Source organism: Carassius auratus, unplaced genomic scaffold (genome assembly GCF_003368295.1).
Source record: "Carassius auratus strain Wakin unplaced genomic scaffold, ASM336829v1 scaf_tig00007488, whole genome shotgun sequence".
Lineage (NCBI taxonomy): Eukaryota > Metazoa > Chordata > Actinopteri > Cypriniformes > Cyprinidae > Carassius > Carassius auratus.
Genome location: NW_020523855.1, coordinates 43,354 through 68,119, shown reverse-complemented (window position 1 = coordinate 68,119; position 24,766 = coordinate 43,354). Strand labels below are relative to the sequence as shown.

At 36.7% G+C, this 24,766-nt stretch overlaps 1 protein-coding gene and 2 long non-coding RNA genes across 6 annotated transcripts in view; 2 read left to right on the top strand and 1 right to left on the bottom strand.

Annotated features, from left to right (window-relative positions):
• Positions 1-2,395: 2,395 nt before the first annotated feature.
• The window catches only part of LOC113071541 (interferon alpha-inducible protein 27-like protein 2A), a 35,590-nt gene continuing 13,219 nt past the window's right edge, over positions 2,396-24,766 (top strand). The window contains exons 1-6 of one of the 2 annotated variants that reach the window (XM_026244892.1): positions 2,405-2,518; positions 4,413-4,502; positions 17,360-17,389; positions 19,082-19,243; positions 19,904-20,008; positions 20,295-20,346. In XM_026244892.1, coding sequence (XP_026100677.1) covers positions 2,509-2,518; positions 4,413-4,502; positions 17,360-17,389; positions 19,082-19,243; positions 19,904-20,008; positions 20,295-20,346 — 449 coding nt within the window. In that variant the 5' untranslated portion in view covers positions 2,405-2,508. Of the gene's footprint in view, positions 2,519-2,953; positions 2,990-3,071; positions 3,234-3,400; positions 4,393-4,412; positions 4,503-17,359; positions 17,390-19,081; positions 19,244-19,903; positions 20,009-20,294; positions 20,347-24,766 lie in introns of those variants that run through there. The other variant, XM_026244893.1, reaches the window with a different exon arrangement.
• LOC113071544 (uncharacterized) lies at positions 4,557-11,945 on the bottom strand. 3 transcript variants are annotated; one of them, XR_003280118.1, is made up of 4 exons: positions 11,518-11,945; positions 11,365-11,436; positions 9,966-10,035; positions 4,557-5,469 (listed from the first exon to the last, which is right to left on the bottom strand). It is a non-coding gene; the product is annotated as an uncharacterized LOC113071544 (long non-coding RNA). The 3 variants fall into 3 exon arrangements; XR_003280119.1 differs by having other exon boundaries at positions 11,890-11,919; XR_003280117.1 differs by lacking the exon at positions 11,518-11,945 and having other exon boundaries at positions 11,365-11,497.
• Positions 13,929-14,561, top strand: LOC113071543 (uncharacterized). The gene is made up of 3 exons (XR_003280116.1): positions 13,929-14,068; positions 14,170-14,235; positions 14,521-14,561. It is a non-coding gene; the product is annotated as an uncharacterized LOC113071543 (long non-coding RNA).

Here is a 24,766-nt window from a genome sequence, read left to right as displayed (position 1 = left end):
AATATTAGATTTAATTGACTATAATTTTCTTTTAAATGATGATAGTTATATTTTCTTTATAGATTATTATAAAGCATTTGATACTGTAAACCACAATTTTTTATTTAAAGTTCTTGATTTCTATAATTTTGGCAAAAACTTTATCCGTGCAATTCGAACATTATATAATAATTGCAATAGTTCTGTTAAACTGCCCTTCGGAACCACTCCTAGATTTAATATAGCTAGAGGTGTTAAACAAGGAGATCCATTATCTCCTCTGTTATTTTTATTGATAATGCAAGTATTGTATCTTCATATTAAAATCAATCCATTTCAAGGTATCCAGTTGGACAGTAATGTGATTAAATGTTCCCAGTTAGCAGATGATACAGCAATTTTTCTAAAAGACATAAAAGAATTAAAAATAGCTCTTGGGTGTCTTAATGAATTCTATTTAGTATCAGGGTTAGCTATAAATCTTAAAAAGTGTGAATTATTTGCTTTAAAAGAAAGACCCAGTAACTTAACTGAATGTTGTGGGATTCCAATAAAAGACCATATTACTTATTTAGGAATTAAGATATGCAAAGACCAAAAAGAAAGAATAAATCTTAATTACATTCCATTAATTAATAAAGTTCAAAAGAAATTCAACATTTGGCTAATGAGAGACCTATCTCTAAATGGAAGAGTTTTATTATCCAAATCTGAAGGTTTATCTAGACTAGTATACATTGCAATGGCTATAGACATTCCAAAACGTATTATTAATGCAATAAATAAATCTATATATAATTTTATTTGGAAAAATAAACTTCATTATTTGAATAAAAAAACACTTTGTAATCCAATTAACCAAGGTGGGCTAAATGTACTTGATTTTGAATTGTCTAACACTATTTTTAAAATCAAGTGGATACAAAATTATATTCGTTCAAAAAATAAACTATGGTATTACATCCCTAATATTATTTTTAAAAATGTAGGTGGCATTGAATTTCTTCTTAATTGTAATTTTAATATTAGTAAGCTCCCCATAAAACTTTCCAATTTTCACAAGCAGGCATTGTTGTCATGGATGATTATATACAAACACAATTTTTCCCCTCACAAATGCTTAATTTGGAACAATAAATATATTACACACCAAAATAAATCTCTCTTTTTAGTTAATTGGTTTAGAAACGATATTTTGTTGGTTTCACAACTTTTAAATAGTAATGGTCAGGTTCTTACCTATTTAGAATTTCTAGAAAAATTTTGCTTCTATATACCTATCAAAGAGTACAAGATGGTAATAAATTCTATTTCCTCAGAGCTTAGGAAATTATTAGAAAATGATGTAGATCACAAACCAAATTTAGATTTTAGTCTTAAATTGGAAGGTAAAAATATAAAAGAAAAAAAATGTAATAATAATTTTCTTAGAATGATCTGTCGAATTTCCTGTGTCCCTTTAGCCATTGGTTTTTGGAGATCACAATTTCAAGATATTAATTGGAACGAGACTTTTAAGATCTCAAGACGGTTTTGTATAACAAATAAAGTTAGAGAGGTATCATTTAAAATTGTTCATCGTATTTATCCTGTAAAAGAGGTAATTGCAAAATTTTGTAAAGACATTGACTTGAAATGTGCTTTCTGTGATGAGAAAAATGAGAGTATTGAACATTTATTTTATGATTGTATCTATACAAAATTATTTTGGTGTGATCTGGTTTTTTTTGTTAAGCAAAGCACGAACATAGAATTAGAACTCAAACAAAAGGATGTTTTATTTTTTTATGAGTATGCTGTTGATTTCAAAATTTGGTATATTGTAAATTTGCTCATTATATATGGAAAATTCTTTATTCACAAATGTAAATGGGCGGGGAAAAAACCTAATTTTACTCACTTTAAAATAGAAATAGGTCACTATCTGTATACATTAAAAGAAACAAGAAATAACAAAGCAAAAATAACTGTAAATTATTTTAAAGCCCTAAATCTTGTTTTTGAATAATTTGTATTTATTTATGTATTTTATTGTTTCATTTATTATTGTTTATATTTTGATGTAATTGATACGTTATTGCCCTTGTATGTTCTTGTTCTAAAACTGCAATAAAAAAAAAAAAAAAAAAAATTTGTGGGCCGCATTTGAAGGATCCTACGAATTTGGACAGCCTTCGTCGCGGCGCTGTGACGTAACATCCTTCAAATGCGTCCTCCGAAGGATGTAGACCCTGAATTTGGACACAGCTTTCCGGCTCAAGACTGCATTGACTGACAGGTGAATTACTACTACTAGAACAGAACCCATAGAATAATGCGCATGCGCGACTGAACGAATCACTCCCCGAGACGACTCGTTCTTCCCGAGTCACATTAAAGATTCGTTCAAAATGAACGAATCGTTCAAGAACGACACATCACTACTGCCCATTTGCCCAAGAAGAGGAACAAGGGGCTTTTGTTGGGCAGCAGATTAAACACAAATCCGTGTGCATGAAAACGTCATTGTTCTGTACGATCTTTTAAATCATGAAACGCGGTAAGTAGCGCAAAATTTAGCTGCTGGAGCCAGATCCATAAACGTAGCCAACGTTAAGACTGTGTCTTAAGAACTAGTTTGACGAACTAGCAATTTCCAAGGGGTGATCAGTCTATATTTTTCATAACAAATAAGAATAATCTACCTTTTCATAACTGAATTTATAAAAAAGTTATGACTAGAAAAAAAGAGGTGAATTAGGACACCCAATAATAGACACCGCCTGTCTTCCTCCATTTTTGACTTATTTATCAGTAAAAAAAAAAGCTACATTTGGGTAGGAGGTAATGTATCTCTCTAATCTTTATCAATATTTTTTGTCAACAGGCAACTAATGCAATGAACTTAAAGCATTCCAATAAAATTAAGGGTTTGTGCAGTTTGTTATATTAAAAAAACTGCAGTCATTTAATCATTTTTTTTATCCATTTTCAGGACTGTTCACTATCATTGGGGTCACAGCTGGGGCAGGTAAATGTGTTCTGAGGATTGTTTTGTGTAAATGAATGCATATCAGTTGTGCACATGATAATTACTTGTGTTTGTCCATTATTTGGTGCGGTTGCATTGGCCCCTGTGGCGCTCACCATGGCTGGATTCACCTCTGCTGGTATAGCAGCAGGGTCTTTGGGTGCCAGCATGATGTCATCAGCAGCCATCGCCAACGGTGGTGGTGTGGCTGTGGGAAGTTTGGTCGCTCTCCTCCAGTCTGCAGGTATTCTTTATAAAAAGTCCATGTGCCTATGCCCATTCTCTATTTGAAGGGAAGTGTTCACAAAAACATAACAATTTTAATAATTTTGTGACTCCTTTGTCATTCCCAAAATGCCCAAGAAGATTTTTCAGATTTGTGGTGATTTAAAGATTGTATTCTCTGGTCAGGTGCTGCTGGACTGTCTGCAGGTGCGGCGGCAGCTGTGGCATCTGTGGGTGGAGCAGCAGGTGCTGTAATAGGTGGAGCTGCAGATTTGTTCTCTCATTCCAGGAGTCCACCTTCACTTGAGGAGGAAGATGATGGAAATGAAGAAGAAGAAGAGATAGAGATGCTTTTTTTGGAGTCCAAAGACCTTGTGCCAAAATAAGGCTTTTGTTAATTAATAACTCTAATAACGATGTATTTGTTTTTACTTTTATTTAATTTTTTTGTTTGAGCAATTTGTATTTGTGTGCATGTCAGTTTTATGCTTGTGCAATTAAAATGTGCATGTACAGTAAAAAGAGATAACTTTTTTTATTAATCAATTAAAAATATATATATTTTGCCAAATTCCAAAGTATCACCTTTTAGTATGAGTGCAAGAAATTGTAATTTAAACTATATGTGTCCTTGAATGTCATACTTAAATCTTTACAGCAGAATTTGGTTTTGTCAGATATTTAAACTCATTTGCTACCTGCAATTATTTCGCCTGCTGCAATCTGACGAGACCTCGCCATTTTTTGTTAGTCTTTTGTACAGCTTCTCTCAGCAATGTTTCTCATCTGATAGCAATTTTGTCCTTGTAATTTAACTAAATAGTAAGTAAGCAAATAAATAATGAGTCATAACAATATCTATTTGCCTTCCTCCAATGTTTGTCTAAAGTTCTGCCCTGCTTGTGGGTTTTGTTTCCTTTCGTGAAAAGCATCCTGTTTTTTTATTTATTTATTACTGCAGGTATATCAGTATATATATGTATTTCATATTACCATTTTGATCAGGCTTCAATGTTAAGGTTGAATAATTTAATTTTAATGGCATTAAAAAGGTTATTAGTCAGTTATTAAAATGGCTTTTTTGAGAGTTTAGCCGATAGTTTCATATATATGTATACATTTATTTTGTGTGTGTGTGTGTGTGTGTGTGTTGATGTTTATGAAATTTGCTTTGTGAATCGTTTCGTTTTCTGAAAAGGATACACCCAAAGACCTTTAAAACTCCAGCTCTCACTACTCACAAGCAGACAGTCCAAGGCTGATTCGAGATTACTCAGGATGGATCCCTGTAAGTACACGGCTACACTGTAAAAGGGTTGCTGTAAATTTTACAGTAACTTACTGGCAGCTGGATGCCAGTAACTTACTGTAAAATAGTTTACAGTATCATTACTGTAATTCCATGTACAGTAATAATAATGCATACTGTATTACTATTTACAGTATGAGTACTGTATTTTTCAATTACAGTACAAGTACTGTATTTTAATATGCAGTAATAATACTGTATATTGTATTATTATTTACAGTACAAGTACTGTATTTTTATTTACAGTACTAGAATTGATTTCATATTACTCAGACTTTTTTTGTAGATTTGGGTCTAGCTTCATTTGCTTTATTGTTACAAAATTAATAAAATTTTAATCTACATGTCACTGGTAAGGTTGCAATAAAGTTGGATGAAACTGATCTAATCGCAGCAGTCAAAGTTTTATTTAATATAGAACTGAAAATACTCAGAAAACAAAGCAACAAAACCAAACACAGAGTATAAAAAGACGAACCAATTAATGAAATTAACAACAGGTGTAACTGATGTTTAACGAATGAAAAACCACTAGCTGTAAACTATACATTTTTTAATCCCCCAAAAATGCATAAATTCTTATGAACATTTGTCATTAAAATGTGCTGTTTTATTGTTTAACTATTTCATTATTTAACATTTACTTTAAAAAGTACATTCTACAAATGTGTTTGAATTCATCCTGTGTATTTGTAACATGGCTAAAAAATTCTGAAAAACATTCTGAAAAGCAGAACAAATCAAACAGTAAAAACATGTTTTAGTCGTGTTTTCTTTCAATAATTTGGCCAATCGAATTCAACAAGCTCTCTGATGAAAGATGTCACAAGAGGATTCAGGCTGGCGATTTTTCTCTGCACCCTTTTTCCAGATGCCCGGCTGATCTGTGATTTTGATTTTGTGATTTAGGCATTTGGTGTCATCAGGGTTTATTCTCAGAATGAACCTGCAAGCACAAGAAAAGACACATTTATCAAACCACTGATTTCCCAACAGTCATAACATGGTGCTGTATGCAGTTTTATGTTAATAAAAGCAATATGTACTATATAAATAAATAAATAATTATACATTGTAGACAGATTATGAACAGATTAGACAGATTATCATGAACCTTTGTGAGGTTGCAATTAAAATGAGGGACACTTTTTAGTGATTATAAAGAGACAGCTCTTTGCGTGCTTTCTGCCATGCCAAATCAAACATAGTAGTCTATTTTTGCTTTTCTGTTTAAATTAACAGTGGTTTGGGAATTTAGATAATTTATTGGGAATGTTGATGCTGGGATGTGATGTCTCTAGGCTCTGGTTCTCAAAATTTTTAGAGTAGTACCCCCTGAGGCTTTTAACATCCATCTGCGTAACCCCTCTCTGCAGTTACACCTTTTTCACTAAGGGTCAATATTTGCTCCTAATATTTGCTTTTTTTACATTTACAAATACTTTTATAAAATAAATAATGCTTTAAATAAAAAATATAAAAAATTCAATAGAGAAATATGCAATGATGGTAAAAACAAAGTGATGCTTTAAATATTAAATTAAAACCCCCAGTACGTCGCAACAAGTCACTATCTTTATTTGTGAGGCATTCATTCATTCAGTAAGGAAGCAAATGGCTGTAATTATCAATGAATCATTGAATTATTGGCTCTCTTAATTTATTCAAAGCCGCAGATTCATTCACAAACACTACTGTGTGGTGCTGTTCTGCAGTAGCTTTCGTTGGAGCTATTTTTTGTATCGAAAAATACTGACTATTACTGTGTTTAAAATGAACATCACTTAATATTAATACCTTTTGTTTGTTGAACTGTTGTATAAATCAATGTCACATTAGCAATCAAGTGGATTTTCGTGTTAAACACAGGAACTCACACAGGGAATGTTTTTGTATTGAAGAGATTTTGAATCTTAAATCGTCAGTAGGGTTGCCACCTTCAATACAGAAAAATAAGGGTAAATCACAACTTAAAACATGTTTTCATAAAAATATTAATTGCTAATGAACTTTAGTAATTGTATAAGGTGGCGTGAACACAGATTTTGGATAAAATATTTGTCACTGTTTGCAGACAGTAACACCATCCAAACAGTGAAACCACATAATAAATAACTGATCTACAAACATTTCTAAATTCATGTAAAACACACAATTATTGTTATTTTCTTTTTATTTTTGGTAAGTTAATCTATTTTATATAGTCTATTCTTAATTGTACTGTAGCCTATTGAAGAATGCAATTGTTTAAATTAGTTAAGTTGTTTATTTGCTTCACATAGGCACTGTATTTTAATTATTAAATATATCTCTCTTATCTCTTATTAAAATAATGCTTATGTGTCTGACTGTACACCTTAACCATAATAAACAAATCGGTAAAACTTTAAAATGTGTTTAAAAAATAATCTGGAGCAGCTTCCACCATTCTTTCAAATCGACTCTCTGCCAAGAGACCCGCCCTCCACTGACTCTGATTGGCTGTGAACCTGAAACAAACCAATCAATCCAATGATGGCAGTGAGTATTACCCAATCAGGGGCAGAATCGGACGAGTCTTCACAGAATGCCGGTGGGATGATCTGCATGAGATGCTGCATTGAAGACAACTCGGAAAATACGGGACAAACCACGTCCAGTATTGATTCAAAATGGGACGCGCTATTTTATTCTCAAATGCAGGGACGATTCCGTATTTCAAGGGACGGATGGCAACCCTATAAGTCAGTCAAGTCAAAATTTATATATGAAAAGCTCTTTCCAAAACATGATGAATGCCATAAAAAATTTTTTTTTAATTTTGCAATGTTTTGTAATTTTGCTGTGTACTGACCCTATTTGCTGCTCCATCAACGTTTCTTGCCAAATCGCTATATTTCCATGTTTAGAATGTACTGCAAGATGCAGGTTCTTTCCAAACCGCGATAAGCGCTTAACCTATTTTTAGCCTAAACATGATATATCCTCAGGACTAATCAGAATTATCTTTCTCTCTTCACGCTCTCACCCTTGAATCACTCGCACATATCGCGCCAGACGCTCAGTTCGCCTCATTCGCGCGTCCGTACCGTGCTAAACGCCTCGCGCCGCAGGACCTCCAGATGCACGTAAGCGGCGTCTTTGCATTGACTTAAAGGGATAGTTCACCCAAAAATTTTAAATTATGTAATTAATAACTCACCCTCATTTTGTTCCAAACCCTTGAGACCTCAGTTTATCTTTGGAACATAGTTTAAGATATTTTAGATTAAGGCAGAGAGCTCTCAGTCTATCCATTGAAGCAGAAAGGTTAGAAAAACATCATCAAAGTAGTCCGTGTGACATCAGAGGGTCAGTTAGAATTTTTTTAAGCATCAAAAATACTTTTTGGTCCAAAAATAGCAAAAACTACGACTTTATTCAGCATTGTCTTCTCTTCAGTGTCTGTTGTGAGAGAGTTCAAAACACTGCAGTTTAGTGAAAAAAAAAAAAAGAGCATTAGACAGCTGCAGCTCATTCAAAACCTGCAAGGATTCTGAGTAGAACCAGAAAATCTGAGCATATCACACCAGTCCTCAGGTCCTTACACTGGCTTCCAGTTACATTTAGGATTGATTTTGAGTACTTTTACTCGTATATAAGTAACTAAATAACCTAGGACCAAAATATATTGCACATATGTTCACTGAATATAAGCCTAACAGACCACTCAGATCATTAGGATCAAGTCAGTTAGAAATACCAAGGGTACACACAAAACAAGGGGAGTCTGCCTTTAGTTACTATGCCGCCCGCAGTTGGAATCAGCTTCCAGAAGAGATCAGATGTGCTAAAACACTAGTCACATTTAAATATAGACTCAAAACTCATCTGTTTAGCTGTGCATTTATTGATTGAGCACTGTACAATGTCCGAACTGATTGCACTATATTTTCACAGTTTTTTTATTCTATTTTATGTAAAATCAATAAATTAATTTTAAAACATCTTCAGTTCCCTCTTCACAGCAGTTCAGTCAGTGTACTGTTTGAGTGCATGCATTACTCCGGGATTTTGGTTTGTTTGAACTCAGACGGAGTGTCAGCCACATTAAAAAAGTGAACAGCTTTAGTCATTTGTGGATTATGCATACTGGAACCATTTAAAAGATTCAGTTCGATCTGGTGAACTGGTTCAGAAAGATCTGGTTACATCGAATGATTCATTTGCGAACCGGATATCACAAACTGCTTTGTTTTAATTTCTCTCTCACAACAGACACGGAAGAGAAGACAATGCTGAATAAAGTCATAGTTTTTGCTATTTTTGGACCAAAAACCATATTCGATGCTTCAGAATATTCTAACTGACCCTCTGATGTCACATGGACTACTATGATGATGTTTTTCTTACCTTTCTGGACATGGACAGTATACACACAGCTTCAATGGAGGGACAGAGCTCTCGGACTAAATCTAAGATATCTCTGTGTTCTGAAGATAAAAGGAGGTCTCACGGGTTTGGAACGACATGAGGGTAAGTTATTAATTACATAATTTAGATTTTTGGGTGAACTATCCCTTTAACACGAAAATCACTTGCGCCAGACGCTCTTTTCGCATTTGGTGTGAACGCCACTCACTCACATACACAATGTTATGTCATGATGTGTATTTAAAGTTGAAAATGGATATTTTACTTGTTTAAAATGTGCTAGAGAAAGACATATGACTACTACACTCAAGTCTTTTGCAGTGTCTCACACGCGTCAAATTAAAATTATTGTTTTAAATTTTAATTTTAATGTTTTTTGAGCAGAAAGTCAACATATCGTCCCCTTGGAATTATAAGGTTCTATCTGCGTTCTGAGCAGTTCTGAGATATTGAGCTTTAAATTTTTGGAATCCATGTAGAAAGCACCTTTTATTTTCTAAATAAAAAGTTCCAAAATGTACATAACTTAAAAAAAAAAACTACATCATATAATGTAAAGAAGTGGCCACAGAATAAAAATATGTAAATAACTAAATTTTGACAAAAATGTCAGATAGAACCTTATAATTCCAAGGGTACGATATTACAAAGATTTCTGAAGAATCAAGTGACACTGAAGAATGGAGTAATAAAAAAAGGAATACATAACATTTTAAAATATATTTCAATACAAAACAGTTATTTTAAATTGCAATCATATTTAAAAATTTCTGATCAAATAAATGCAGCCTAAAAGCTTTAGGATAAGAGCTTGTGATGTACAGCCTGGTTGGATTGGCTGGTGCCTAAAATAATTAAACATAATTTACCACTTTATTTACAAAATATTAATCTTCAACACATGTTCACAAGAGCACCGCGATGCATGCATGTTGTGTTGACACAAGAGCAGACATTCAGTCAGCTCTCGGGTATCTGTCTGCTGGTAGATGTTGACCAACTTTAATCTCATCCATAGTATCAATTAAAAAAGCTTTTTAATAGACTTACCAAGTGCAATCAGTCTTGGGGTACTGGGCAGAGAGAGGCTTCTCTCTGCATCTGCTGGAGTTGCAGTGACCTAAAAGTAGAGCAATTAACATAAGGTTGGGAGAAATTAATTACATATATAGAGAACATACTTGCATCTTGTTTTAAAATACTTCTCAATGTGCTTTATAAGCATATGTCACTCTGTGATATCTTTGTCTGCCTATCTTGCAAAATAGAAGTTTGATCATAAATGATGATGAAAATTAAAGTGTACCTCAAATGCATGACATATGAATACAAAAACAGTAATAGTCTTTTAGAAATGTCTTAAGAAACTATAATCCTGCGATCTCTTACATCCTCCAGTAAATGTGGGTCATCTGATCTGTGTGTCTTTGCATCAGTGTACTGTGCTTTGACTGACTCAAGGGCTCAAAAGTGCTTTGAGGGTCTCATTTACTGGAACATCCTGCAAAAAGCAGTCCTTTCCTTTGGAATTTTTACCTAGATACACCTGTTCAGGTGCCACATAATTAAAATTCCTCTTGAAATATGTCTTCTGTCAAAAATGTTTCTTTAAAATGGTAAATGTACTGCATTTATATAGCGCTTTCAACAGACCACATGGCCATCCAAAGCGCTTTACAAGTTGCCTCACATTCACCCATCCACTCACTCATTCATACACCGACGGCGGTGTCTGCCATTCAAGGCGCCATCCAGCTCGTCGGATGCTCGTCTTTATCATTGCAATTATCATCAACCTCAGAATGCACAACAATGTCATCATGGATGTCATTGTCATCATGGATGTCACTGTCATGTCTACAGTTTGATGCATCAGCATCTATTATTACAGGGTTCTCCAAAGATTCTCTGTGTTTTCTGCTTATGTGAGATGTGAAAGATGATTTTACATGAAAATGTTTTTCACAGTTGGGAAAGGGGCAGGTAACGTTTTCCCCATCTCTTATATGCCAATTTAAATGGTCGCAGAAGCTAGGAAAATTTGGGGATGTACAGTATGCTCGCATCCCACAACCTGACAAATCACAGGATCCGTTTGAGCAGGTCTGCAGTTAACCTTATTTGGTTGTGTGTGCTTACGAAGCATGTGTGACTTTAGTGCAGACAGAATCTGAAAACTACAAGGACAAGTCGGCAAACCACAATTGAACCTAAAATTAGACAGGTTCCTATGCATTATGATATACGGTGGTAAAATCTGTAATGCGTTCGCACAGATAACTTGCAGTGTTCGCACACAAAACTGCGCAACCATCTTGACTGCTGCTTTTTTAAACAGTATGTTAAAGATAGAAATGACAGTTTTCAGATTATGTTAACGTTTTAATATAAGAGTCAACGTTGGTATAATAATCACCAGCTTTTCCTCATTGAATTATTGTTAGCTTACCAGTTTCTTCAGATGACGGTAACCGCCAGAAAAGAACTCCAAGCAACTCCAAACCTCCGACGTTCCGCGGTTCTAACAGCAAAAAACGAAATGAAAACGAAATATTCACTTCAAAATACTGTTATACAACCTCCGTCTTTAGTGTGGCCTCACGTTTTCTTTTTGTACTTCAAGATAGTTTGCTGTTAACGTAAAGTTTCCACAGAGTCCTCCTGCTTAGCTAATTTACATTAAAGAGGCAGAGGAGCATTTAAAAAAAGCTTATTTTGTTTCTGTGTCACTAAATATCAGTCAATGTAAACTTTATTCACCCCGTTTAAGTTGTCATAATGATAACGGCAGTAACAATTGTAACATTACCTCAGGCCTTGACAAACAGGCAGAAAAAAAGTCTTGACTACAGGAATATTGTCCTCACAACTCACTCAATTTGCAACACTGGTTCGTGTTAGGTTGCTGTTAATAAGTGACTGCATTTGAAAATATCTCGGTTTTAAATAAAATAATTACAGAAACAATACTAACCTTTTTGTTGAGTGTTTCCTCAGTTGTCCCAACCAACCGAAAAAAAAAACCGTTGAAAAGAAGTCTTGGTTGTCATTGGTCAGTTTTTCGCGGGCATTGTCGCTACTGTAAATCGATTTGCAGTAGAGAATAATTACAGTACTAAACTTATATTTTCCCATAATCCTTTGCTATTTACAGTATTATACTGTTGGCACATTTAACAGTATTATACTGTACATATTACAGTAAAATACTGTTCAAATTACAAAAATCCGTTACAGTGTAGCCTAACTGGAATTCTGCAGAATATTTCATATTTATCAATCGCAGACAGTTCCCAGATAGCATACATATCTGGGCCTCATCTGGGCCAACTATGGCACATCTGGCTCAGTTCTGGCAGCGGCAGAGGTTACATGGGCCATCTCTGGCCCACACACATCAAGCCGGTTTTAGTTTGAGTTGTGGCATTCTGTTTATGGGCCAGATCTGGCCCGCGTGCAACGAACCGGCTTTAATTTGAGTCGTGGCTTGCTGTGTGTGGGCCAGATCTGGCCCGTGTGCGACAAACCGGCTTTAATTTGAGTCGTGGCTTGCTGTGTGTGGGCCAGATCTGGCCCGTGTGCGACAAACCGGCTTTAATTTGAGTCGTGGCTTGCTGTGTGTGGGCCAGATCTGGCCCGTGTGCGACAAACCGGCTTTAATTTGAGTCGTGGCTTGCTGTGTGTCGGCCAGATCCGGCCCGTGTGTGACAAACCGGTTCTAGGTTGAGTTCTGGCTTGTTGTATGTGGGCCAGATATGGCCTATACCAGGTGACCAGATGTGCCATTTTCTGAAGACACGTCCTGGCAGATCACCTTACTTTACCAGTCAGTAGTTCTACAACTATTTTGAGTACTGGACGCCCATAATATTTCAGGACACGTAATATAAATACATACACACATTTATTTGACCTACACGGACCTGTTATGAAGTTGCAATGTTATTCGATTTTTTTACATTTTTGTACCATGTCCTCTGGTGTGACACCATGTCCTTTGAACTTTTTCGGAACCACTACACATTTTTTATGCTTTCTTGTGCATTAATATGACACCCCTAAATTATATATATTTTTTATTAAAAAGTGCATGTTAAGCTACATAATCCTAGAAAATTTTACAAATGTGTCTTGCTTGCCACTAATGACAGGTTAGCTTGGATTAGCAAGGTCATTAATTGACAGAAAAGGCTGAAACGTCCTTTGGTGTGATAAAAAAAAAAAAAAAAGTCCTCCATTGGTGTATTGTCACACCACAGGACAAAGTTTCTTTAAAAATAATTTTAAATAATATTTGTTTAACTCCTTTTTATACTTTTAAATGCAATAATTACATTCATTAAATTAAGCTCTAATCATCAAAAAAAAAAAAAAATTATGAATCTTTAGAATATATGACAATTTCACTTTTTTAATAAAAAAAGTTACAAAAAATGAACTTTTTTCATGATATTCACATTTCTTCAAGATGCACCTTATACACACACACACACACATATATATATACACGCATACATACATATATGAGTGTTTGTAAAAGCAACAATACAAAATCTTAAACTATAAAAGTGCCACTTTGTCCCACTATTATGTGCAGGCCTGGCATTTTGCACTGGGCTATAAAATTACAAAATGAATTTTAGATTAGCAATATCATGATTGAATGACATTTTGAATTATGTAGTGATCTAATTCTATCCACCAAGAAATTGTATGTGAATGTGTGAGACTTATGGTCATGGTTATAGGGAAATATCAAGAAGAACAAAGTGCAGTAAACGGTAAAACTGTTTGCACTACAAACCAGTACGTTCATAATTAAGACAATACATTAAAAATAACATGGTAAGATACAGCAGTTTGCAACAGTAAACAGCAAAACAAGCTGTTTGTACAGCTAATATAGCTGGAATGACACCGAAAGCCAGACACATTACATTTACAAATGGCCGCGCCCCCTCTTACAGAAAAAAAATAAGGGGCATATGTTTATTCATATTTTTATTTATGTAACGTAAGCGTGTGACTTTTAATTCGTGACGTGCTTTCATGGGCGTGCGCGCGGACCGGATGGAGTTGGCATGGAAACGGAGCGCAACACTGCAAATGTCACGAGGAAACACCCCGTTTCTAGCTGATTTCTCTGTTTTCAGGTGAGTTAAGTCCATAAAATCACACAAATACTACTTATAACTGTTCTTGACACTTCTCTTACTTGTATTTGACTCGCTTCTGTTGTTTATTTAGTTTATAGGAATGGTTTAATGTCTTCGAAAAAGTCCGATAGCGTTTCTACCGTTTTCAGACGACGTATCGTCAGGTATGATAACTCTATTGTGCTCTTATTTATGAAAGTTTGGGCTTTTAATCAAATCTTCATCTGTAGATGATAGCTTTTGACTGTTTTGTTGGTAATCTTTCAATGGATGATTGGAAATTGCTTAATTTATTTAACCTTAACATTTACACTTTACTCTTTATCGATGAGGTCACGTTATCAAGGAGCGCGAAAATTGGCAGAAAACTAAAGTTGTTGTGATCTTTTATGGTAAACATAAAATTGTTCTGCGATTTAAAGAGTGACAAAATAATCCTTCTACAACAGAAGTGAGTGTCCAAGATTTCAATATTTCTGAAGGGAGCTGCTGACAGAGATGTAGGAAGCGCTGAAAAGGTTATGTAACCTAATATGCATTTTTTTCACAACATATATCGCAATGAATCTGTTATTTTATTTATTTATTTTTTGCATTTCACTTGCTCTAGCTTGTTTCCATCTAATAAACCTGGAACTGCAGACTAAATATTGTTGGCTCTGTGTCAAATTGCTTGTTTTGTTCCTAGATTCTTCAGTGCTGATGGCCTGCTGCATCCAGCAGAGTCGCAGTGAACCTACTGTAAGACAGCATCTCCAAGATGCTATTGACCACAAGACTAGTACAGTAAGTCAAACCTCAAATATACAGTACACTACTGTTCAAAAGCTTGAAGTTGATACAATTTGTAATAATTATCTTCTGCTCACCTCTGTAGTAATTATTTAATTAAAATATGTAAAAAGAGTAATATTGTGAAATATTATTACAATTTAAAATAGCTGTTTTCTATGTGAATACATTATAAACTAATTTATTCCTGTGATGTGCAGCTGTATTTTCAGCATCATTCCTCCAGTCTTCAGTGTCACGTGGATCCCTCAGAAATGCTGATTTGCTGCTCAAAAACTTATTATCAGCGTTGAAACAGTTGTGCTGCTTCATTTTTTTTGTGGAAACTGTGATGCATTTTATTTTTCAGGATTCACAGATGAATACAAAGTTCAAAAGACCTGCATTTATGCATTTAGCAGAGGCTTTTATCCAAAGCGACTTACAGTGCATTCAGGCTATCAATTTTTACATATCATGTGTTCCCAGGCAATCGAACCCCCAACCTTGCGCTTGCTTGCTAGCGCAGTGCTCTACAAGTTGAGCTACAGGAACACTATTTGAAACAGATGATTTTGAATAATTTGATGCATGTAACACTAACATTCAAATGTTTGGAGTCTATGTAACAACGAATCCAACAAAAAAAAATTTCAGCACGTCTGTATTTTAACATTGATCATAATCAGAAATGTTTCTTGAGCAGTAAATCATCATATTAGAATGATTTCTGAAGATGTGACACTGAAGACTGGAGGAATGATGCTGAAAATTCAGCTTTGATCAAAGGAATAAATGACATTTTAACATAATATTCACATAGAAAAGAGTTGTTTTGAATTGTAATAGTCACAGTGTTACTATTTTACTGTAATTTGATTCAATAAATGGAGCCGTGGTGAGCATAAGAGATTTTTTTATAAAGGCATAAAATATCTTACAGACCCCAAACTCTTGAATGGTTGTGTAAATTACAATTATGATGTTCCTCACAGTTAAACTTTATTAAAATGTATTAAATGTTACTCTGGCATATGCAGTCCATTCTATAGAGACTGTGTCTGTTCCCCAAAAACAGACAACAAATAATATGTTTATTAAGGGATCTAGAAAAATTATTTCAGTTTAAAACTACTAGATTAAAAATAGTACTCAATGTACTCCATTGATGAAATAGTAAAAAGTGCACATTGCCTGAAATTATATGAACAGCAGCTATGCTAATCTTTCTCCCTTTGCCTTCCTGTTTCTGCAAATGTCCATCCCAGGGTTATTAGAAACTGCACAGCACAGGACTTGCAGGACTTGCAGGACTTCAGATGATACCAGTACTCAAAAGACCTTAGATGATGGCAACTATAGATGGACATACAAACTACCGCCACTGCAAAAAAGGTAATGTTAATTTGAAAGAGCTGTGTCACAGTATCAAGGGCTCCCTTATCAGTTCTGCTTTCAGTACTGGAGAGTAAAAGATAATTTTTTTTAATGTTTTTATTAGTACATATACGTTATCTTGCACATTTTATCTCCCCAACAGATTCTAATTTGAAAGAAGTTTATAATGCGTGTTCGCTACTCCCAATTCAGAAGACTGAATCAGGCTGTGTATCTGAATGTTCCTCATACTCACTCCTCTCTGCCGCGTCTGAATTTGGGATTTTCCTTAGCTGTCAGTTATAAACGTCAAAATTAAAAGAAATAAACATTTGAAATATATCAGTCTGTGTGTAATGAATAAATATAATATACAAGTTTCACTTTTTGAATGGAATTAGTGAAATAAATCAACTTTTTGATGATATTCTAATTATATGACCAGCACCTGTATATCATTGCTCTTTTGTTGATTTTGATTGCTTCCATTGTCCTCATTTGTAAGTTGCTTTGGATAAAAGTGTCTGCTAAATGTAAATGTAATGTTAATGTGTGTTTAACTATATTTATAAATATTTATCTGTATTTTTTATTTTGTAATAATGTAAATGTATTTGTTTTATATCTATACATGCAGTTGTATTCATGTATGTATATTTATTTGTCACATTTTTATATTTTAATAAAGCAGTTTAGACAACATGAGTGTTTTCTTTATTCTGGATGAATTACATATTCTTTTGTGTGTAGAAAGGGTAAATATGGGCCATATCTAACCCAGAAGTCAGCCACAACTGGGACGGATCTGGGCCACATCCCAGAAATGGTGTGGTTGACATCTGGGCCAGGTGTCGCCCATGCCATTTGTGAGATGCGGCATGGATCTGGTACAGTTGTGGCTGACTTCTGTCAGACAAAACTGGGCCAGATCTGGCCCAGATGTCACCCACACCATTTCTGAGATGTGGCCCACATCTGGTTCAGTTGTGGCTGACATATGTCAGCCAGACTCAGGTTGAGTCATCGCCGTCATTCCGCGCGGTATGTGGGCCAGAAGAATATGGGAGATGTGGGCCAGAACTGGGCCACATGTCACTTGCTATCTGGGTTAACATAGGACTATGTTCGTTTACTTCTTAGGTACAATGATAGCAGCTGGCGCAGGAGCAGGTAAATAAAATGCTGAATGTCTTTTCGCTAGATAGAGGCCATGATGCGTGTGCTGCTGCTCAGGATTGATCACTTGTTTGTTGCCTGGCGACTAGTTTCTCTCTGCAGCTGATTTTTTTGAGCGCAAGTTTACGTCTGATAACTTAAACACTTGCTTTACCAAGGCAACGACTGACGCATTTTTCCACAGGCTCTGTTATCAGCCACCACTTGGAAGACGAGTGAAAAGTTATAGCCTAAGTCCTCATGGTGTTCGCACCAATATTTCGCATCAATATCAGTTATAAGTCCTCATGGTGTTCACATGAATATGTTAGGTCTTAAGGTTTTCTATAAGGCAGTGTGCTCCAAATCAAAGACAATATATGCATTTAGAAGATTTTTTTTTGACGTCACAGCTCACTTCTTCTTCTGATCAAACAAATGCTATCTAGAATCCGACGTGTCTTCCTCCTTGTACGAGCTTTGTGGTTTCATCTGTTTTTATACAGTATGGGTTTCATCGATGGTAGGCTATATTAATTTGTTTTGTAATGCTTTTATGTTCATAATCATTAAATTATATGAAATACTGTGAACGAAAATTATAACACATTAAGACATGTTCATGGTTTTATGTATTTATTATTTTTAGTACATCGACACTCCCACGCGATCCAAATCTTAAAAACACCAAAGGGCAGTGCCCTTAACGCACACTAAATCCACACCCCAGAGCGGCATTCAAGGCTGACTGAGTGTGTATACCATCATGCATCATGTTGTGGAAATAAATCGCAAGACTTTTTGCCAGATTGCAAGAGGTCACGGAAACCTTTCCCATGTACAGTTAAATATTAATAATAATAATTAGATATTACATATAATTTGGTAGCAAGTGCTAAACAGTTTATTGTTGCATAGATTAGCATTTATTTTTATTACAACATTTGGAACTGCTTTTTATCACTTAATTAGAAGCACCACAAATTAAAATTCTCATGTTATAGGTGCAACTGAACAGACATTTAGAAGTTGATTTTAAAATGCTAAGTACTTAAAATTTGAAATTAAAATAAAGCTATGTAAACACTTGCATTTTTACAACACTAACTGTGTCCCATCAGGTAATGAAAAGTTTGACACACACTTGTGGTCTTCATCCTCACTTGGGACAAATACACAAAATACATCATAGTAGTCAAGTTCAAAGACTGCAAGTGTATTTGGCTTTTTATACAGTCTATGGTATTTTGACAAGGCTTACATCGGTTGTACACTCAAAGTCAGATTGAATTGTGGGTAAAAATGAAAAAAGTAGTGGATGTAGGGAATGAAGTTGTTCTCTCAGAATTCGGACAGCACTAACAAAATGGATGACACCCGATATAGTGCACTATATGGATAGGGAGCGGTTTCGAAAACAGCTAAAAAAAAAAAGAATAGAATACCCAAGACATTTCACTTATATAGTTTTAAACATAGACATATAAATAATGTATAGAATAATGCTGCTTGTTTCAAGGCACTTCAGGAGACCTTTAAACTACAAGAACGTTTTGGGCCGATGGTGGAAAAGCAGCTTACGTTTCAACGCAATGAACTGTTGCAATATGTTAGTCTAACACAGGCTAACTGTTTTAAGTGGCTTTTAAATATTTATCCATCTGAACCAGTAAGGTTTTAAAAAATATGCCCTGTTTCCACCAACAGTCGCAGCCGTCGTTGGAGCTCCTGCTGTTCTAGCAGCCGCAGGTTTCACCGGCGCAGGAATTGCTGCAGGTTCTGTTGCCTCCTATTTGATGTCAGCTACTGCTGTCGCTAACGGAGGAGGGATTGCAGCTGGATCCGTGGTGGCAGCTCTTCAAGCCGCTGGTGTGCCCATATTTAGAAACCTTTGCTATTGCATGTGATTTCCTTCTATAGGCTACTCTGTGCGATTTCAAGTTAAATGCGACAAAGCGGGCTGTTTAAGCTAGACTCTGTGTTCACACTCGGTTACAGCACACAGCTATAGTAGCCTACTTTATTAACGGGACACTATTTGGAATGACACTGGTCTGGTGACTGTGGCCACACCTAAAGATAAATGTAAACAAATATTATCAGTTTTGAATTTTACACACTGAGTTAGCTTATAAATTAATAGATTAGAATATATGTTTTGAGGTTTGTTAAATATATTGCTAAATATGTTTGTTTAATGTGATAATAAACAATGTAGGTTAATGTGGGCCCACTTTATCTGAAAAGACATTTGTTTATAGATTTATTGATTGGCCTATATTGAAATAAATAACGTGTAATTAAATAAATAAAAAATTGCTGTTAGCCTTTTTGTTAGGCTATACATAATGCTGAATACATTAATGACACCAGGTAATGTACTTCACGAAAGTCCACTCTATATTGAAATATTCAGGATCTGTGAATTCAAGAGAAGGCCCTGCATTCATGTATGAATTCTGTTATAGAAATCTCATTTGGAATGACTTTTGGTCAATGGTTTTTAAAGAATGTCATTTGTTTTTTCAGGTGCAGCTGGAATCCCTGTTGCAGCTCAGGCTGTGATAGGTGCCATAGGCGGCACTCTGGGTGCAGCTGTGGGTGGACCATTGGTATGCAGTGCAGGAGCCACAGGTGAATACATTATATACATTATTTACTTATTTGAGTACTGATTTGGTTTTGGTTTTTAGTTTTAGTTTTTTGAGTACAATTAAGATTGAATTATCTTAACTGTATAAGCGCTTTTTAACACTGGCAAAAGTTTTGGTTTTAAGTTGAACATTTGTTTATCCAGCTAATAAGAAAAATGTTTTATAGGAGCAGTCTGTTTCATATGATTTTTGTTATTTGCTATGGTAGCTCTGGAAACATGTGTGATCAAAACAGGTTCTAACTAATGTTTGTTTTCAAAAATCAGGTGCTGTCACAAGCGGAGGTATCATGGGAGCTGCTGTGAGCTCAGTTGCAAGGTTAATTGGTAACTGCACTGCGTAAATGCCCCAAAAGGCCCTTGAGAAAATGTTGGGATTTATGAAGTCAGACATAACATTAATCTAATCTACGACCACAATCACGGGCAGTTTTTCATATATAATAATAATAATAATAATTATTATTATTATCCTCTGCTGTAGATTCTGTACTAATCTAGCTTTCTATTTTAAACTTAATGTTTTACTTAACAGACTGCACACATTGTTTGCTTCTATGAAATATTGCTTGTGATGTCTGTATAAAAGCATCTGCTAAATAGGTAAATGTAATTATAACAAAATTGTCTTGGCTAACATTGTACATCAACTTTGTCTTTGAGGGGAAAACCTGTAACATTAAGAAGAATTTAGATTTGTTTTATATTTAATGAAGTTCACATCACTGATTCTGTAACTTTCCATTTTTAATATTGTTAAAATGCTTTAAAACGGTCTCAGTTTTATAAAGCACTACATAAGTAAAAATGTGACTTTATTGAAGTAGTTTGCACCACTGTCATAACGTTGGTGTTTACAACATATTAAAAACATTATAGATGCACTTTGTTCTATTTCCTGGCTTTATGCACTTTATACATTTGTTGTGTATTTCTTTGTGGATACAGTAGGCTATGTGGCAATTTTAAACTCATTTATGGGGCCTACAACCTTCCATATCACCTGACCATTACTGTGCACAAAAGTCTTTGGTAAAGCGTCTGTCAACTTTAAGATGTCCATTGGCTGAGGTTAGGGCTGCACGATAGTGGTTAAACAGATAATCACAATTATTTTGATAAAAAAATATAATCATGATCATGACCATAGCCAGCTATGAGGTCACCAAATTAAAACACCAGGCAGAAAGTGTATCCTTAAAGGAGAAAAGCTCTGTTTGGGACTTAAAGCTCTTCACATCTAGCAACCACAAGCATGAACGCTATTGAAGAATTGCTTGAGTAAAGCCGATTTAAGATGGATCCAGTTAAGTTCTAATAGAACTGTAGAATTTTAAATGTTTGTTAAATGTTGTTCACTTGTTTTTCTTTTCCTGAGTGATGCTTATTGGAGCTGGTGTAGGAGCAGGTAAAAATGAAATGGCCTACATTTTTATTTTATTTTCAATCCTATTTTATTTTGATATAAAATACATGTTTAAGTTGCATATTTCAGTGGCCTGTATACAGTAATGTGTGCCAGTATTTCCACCCGAGCTAACCTGCTTATACTGTGTGTGATTGCACCAAGTCTTAACAGTCGCTGCAGCTCCTGCTGTTCTAGCAGCCGCAGGTTTCACCGGCGCAGGAATTGCTGCAGGTTCTGTTGCCTCCTCTTTGATGTCAGCTACTGCTGTCGCTAACGGAGGAGGGATTGCAGCAGGATCCGTGGTTGCAACTCTTCAAGCTGCTGGTGAGCCATATCAGGGCAAAAATGTATGTACCCTTTTCAGTGGTGGGCGAAAAGACGAAATATTTCACCCTGTTGTCTTACGCATCGGACGATTTCGGTGACACGGAGGTGTGTGATGTCGTTAAAACTATGGATGCCAACCGAATTTCTCCTAACCGGGCTTCGGCTGGGGATTTGTGCTTTCCGAGAGACCGTCACGATGGAAGCGTCTTTGACCGGTTGGGGAGCTGTTTGTCAAGGGCGCCCAGCCCACGGAGTTTGGACAGCGGCACAACGCAGTTGGCATATAAACAGGTTGGAATTACTGGCAGTTTTTCTGGCTCTCCAGTATTTCTCGAATCTGCTGATCGGCCGTCATGTGCTGCTCAGATCAGACAACACAGCGGTTGTGTCATGCCTGAATCATCAGGAAGGATTACGCTCTCGCCCCCTGTGCAGGCTGGCGAGACATGTTCTTCTTTGGTCTCAGAACAAATTTCTGTCGATCCGAGCTGTTCATGTCCCCGGAATTTTGAACTTCGGAGCGGATTTGCTATCCAGACAGGCTCTGGAACAAGGGGAATGGAGATTACACCCCCAAAAAGTGAATCTCTTATGGCAGATTTTCGGAGAAACGAGTGTGGGTTTACTCGCGTCGAGCATGACTACGCATTGCCCACTATGGTTCTCCCTATGCCCCCATCGCCCCTGGGCTTGGATGCGTTAGCTCACAGTTGGCCCAGGACCAGTCTGTATGCTTTTTCCCCGATTCATCTGATCCCAGCGGTATAATCCTAAATACGGCTGGACAGAGTGGAACAGCTGCTGCTGGTGGCTCCGCAATGGCACACGCAGCCGTGGTTTGCGGACCTGATCCGTCTGTTAGTGGGCTCTCCATGGAGTTTCCCCTCAGACAGGATTTATTATCACAAGCACAGGGACTGATTTGGCACCCGAGGCCAGATCTGTGGAAACTGTGGGTGTGGCCTCTGAGCGGAGTGAGTTAGTATGTCCCGGTCTTTCAGTTGAAACCACTGAGACTATACTGAATTCTAGAGCAGCTTCTACGAGACGCTTATATGCTTTCAAGTGGAGACTGTTTACGACCTGGTGATAAAATCGTAATGTGGATCCAGTTTACTGCCCAGTGGCTTCAGTGCTGGAGTTCCTTCAGGATCGTTTTTCGGATAGAGTGACGCCAGCCACTCTAAGGTTTACGTGGCAGCCATTTCAGCTTACCACGAATATATAGACGGTACCTCAGTGGGCCGTCATCCACTGGTTTCTCGTTTCATACAGGGTGTGCGACGACTGAGGCCTTTTTTCGCCCCGTGCGAGTTCCTTCATGGGATTTATCCATTGTGTTGCAGGGTTATCAGGGCATCTGTTGAGCCCTTGGAAACAATACCGGATAAAATCCTGACTCTGAAGACACTTCTTCTTATGGCTTTATCCTCCCTCATGAGAGTTGGGGATTTACAGGCTCTTTCTGTTTCACCCTCGTGCATGGAATTTGCACCGGGCTCTGTGAAGGTGTTGTTGCGACCTAGGCCTAATTATTTTCCTAAGGTCGCATCTAATCCCTTTCGCTTTCAGCGAAAAGGGTCCTGGAGGCTTTATCCCCTGCTGAGGCAGGGTCAGGAGATCTAAGTCTTTGCCCTGTAGAGCTTTAAAGACTTATTTGGATCGTACAGCCCCATGGCGTGAGTCTGACCAGCTGTTAGTCTGTTTGGACATAAGAATAAAGGCCATGCGGTTACAAAACAGCACATGTCCCATTGGCTGGTGGAGGCAATATCTTTAGCCTATGAGGCGCGTGGACTCGCTTCGCCCTTAGGAGTTAAAGCTCATTCCACGAGAGCAGTGGCTTCTTCTCAAGCTTTTCTCAGTGGATTTTCTATTGATGATATCTGTGCTGCGGCAGGTTGGTCCTCACCAAGCACTTTTATCAAGTCTTACAGTCTGGATGTGAGGATGGCTCCTGGCTCCCGGGTTCTCTCCGCTTGAGCAGATGCTTCCTCGGATCCCAGCTATCAGGTACGTCAGGCGTTATGGTATAGCGTTCCCATATGTGGTGACGTCACCGCAGCATCGAAGTGACCTATGAAAGGGAACATCTCGGTTAAGTATGTAACCATGGTTCCCCTGTAGGGAACGAGATGCTGCGGTCCTGGCCGTGCCGTACCTTGATAGCATTCCTCTTCTTCAGTCATGAAATCTGAGCGAAATGGCGCACGGCACCCAGGTATATGATGCGTACGCATGCGTAGGGTGGTGCCAAGCGCTATTTGGCCAATAGGATTGGCGGGATGGTATAGGGCTTCAGACATTCGTCACACCGAATGCTCCCATACGTGGTGACATCCCAGCAGCATCTCGTTCCCTATTCAGGGAACCATGGTTACATACGTAACCGAGATGTTATCAAACTAAATATTTTTATTACCTTAATCAATGGGACTTTGAAATAAGGTAACTTTGTGGTAACCACCATTTAGACTAAAAGGTTCTTCTATGGCATTGTGAAACACCTTTATTTTTAAGAGTGAAGACATTTGAGCATCTTTCCTATTTGTGGACTTCAGTTCAGCCTTCAATACCATCATGCCTGACCTTCTCTCAGACAAACTGACCCAGCTTTCTGTGTCCACTTCGATCTGTCAGTGGATCACCAGCTTCCTGACAGACAGCCAATATCACAATCAACACTGGGGCTCCCTAGGGTTGTGTTCTCTCAATGCTCTTTTCACTGTATACAAATAACTACACTTCAAAGGACCGCTCTGTCAAGCTTCTGAAGATTATGGATGACACTACTGTCATCAGCCTCATCAAAGATGAAGATGAGTCTGCTTACAGACAGGAGGTTGAGCAGCAGGCTGTCTGATGCAGTCTTAACAACCTGGAGCTAAACACTCTCAAAAATGTATCCATATCAAAAACCTATCCTGGGCAACACCATCTCACAGAATCTGAAGTGGGACACTCACATTGATTCCATTGTGAAAAAGAGCAGAGACTGTATTTC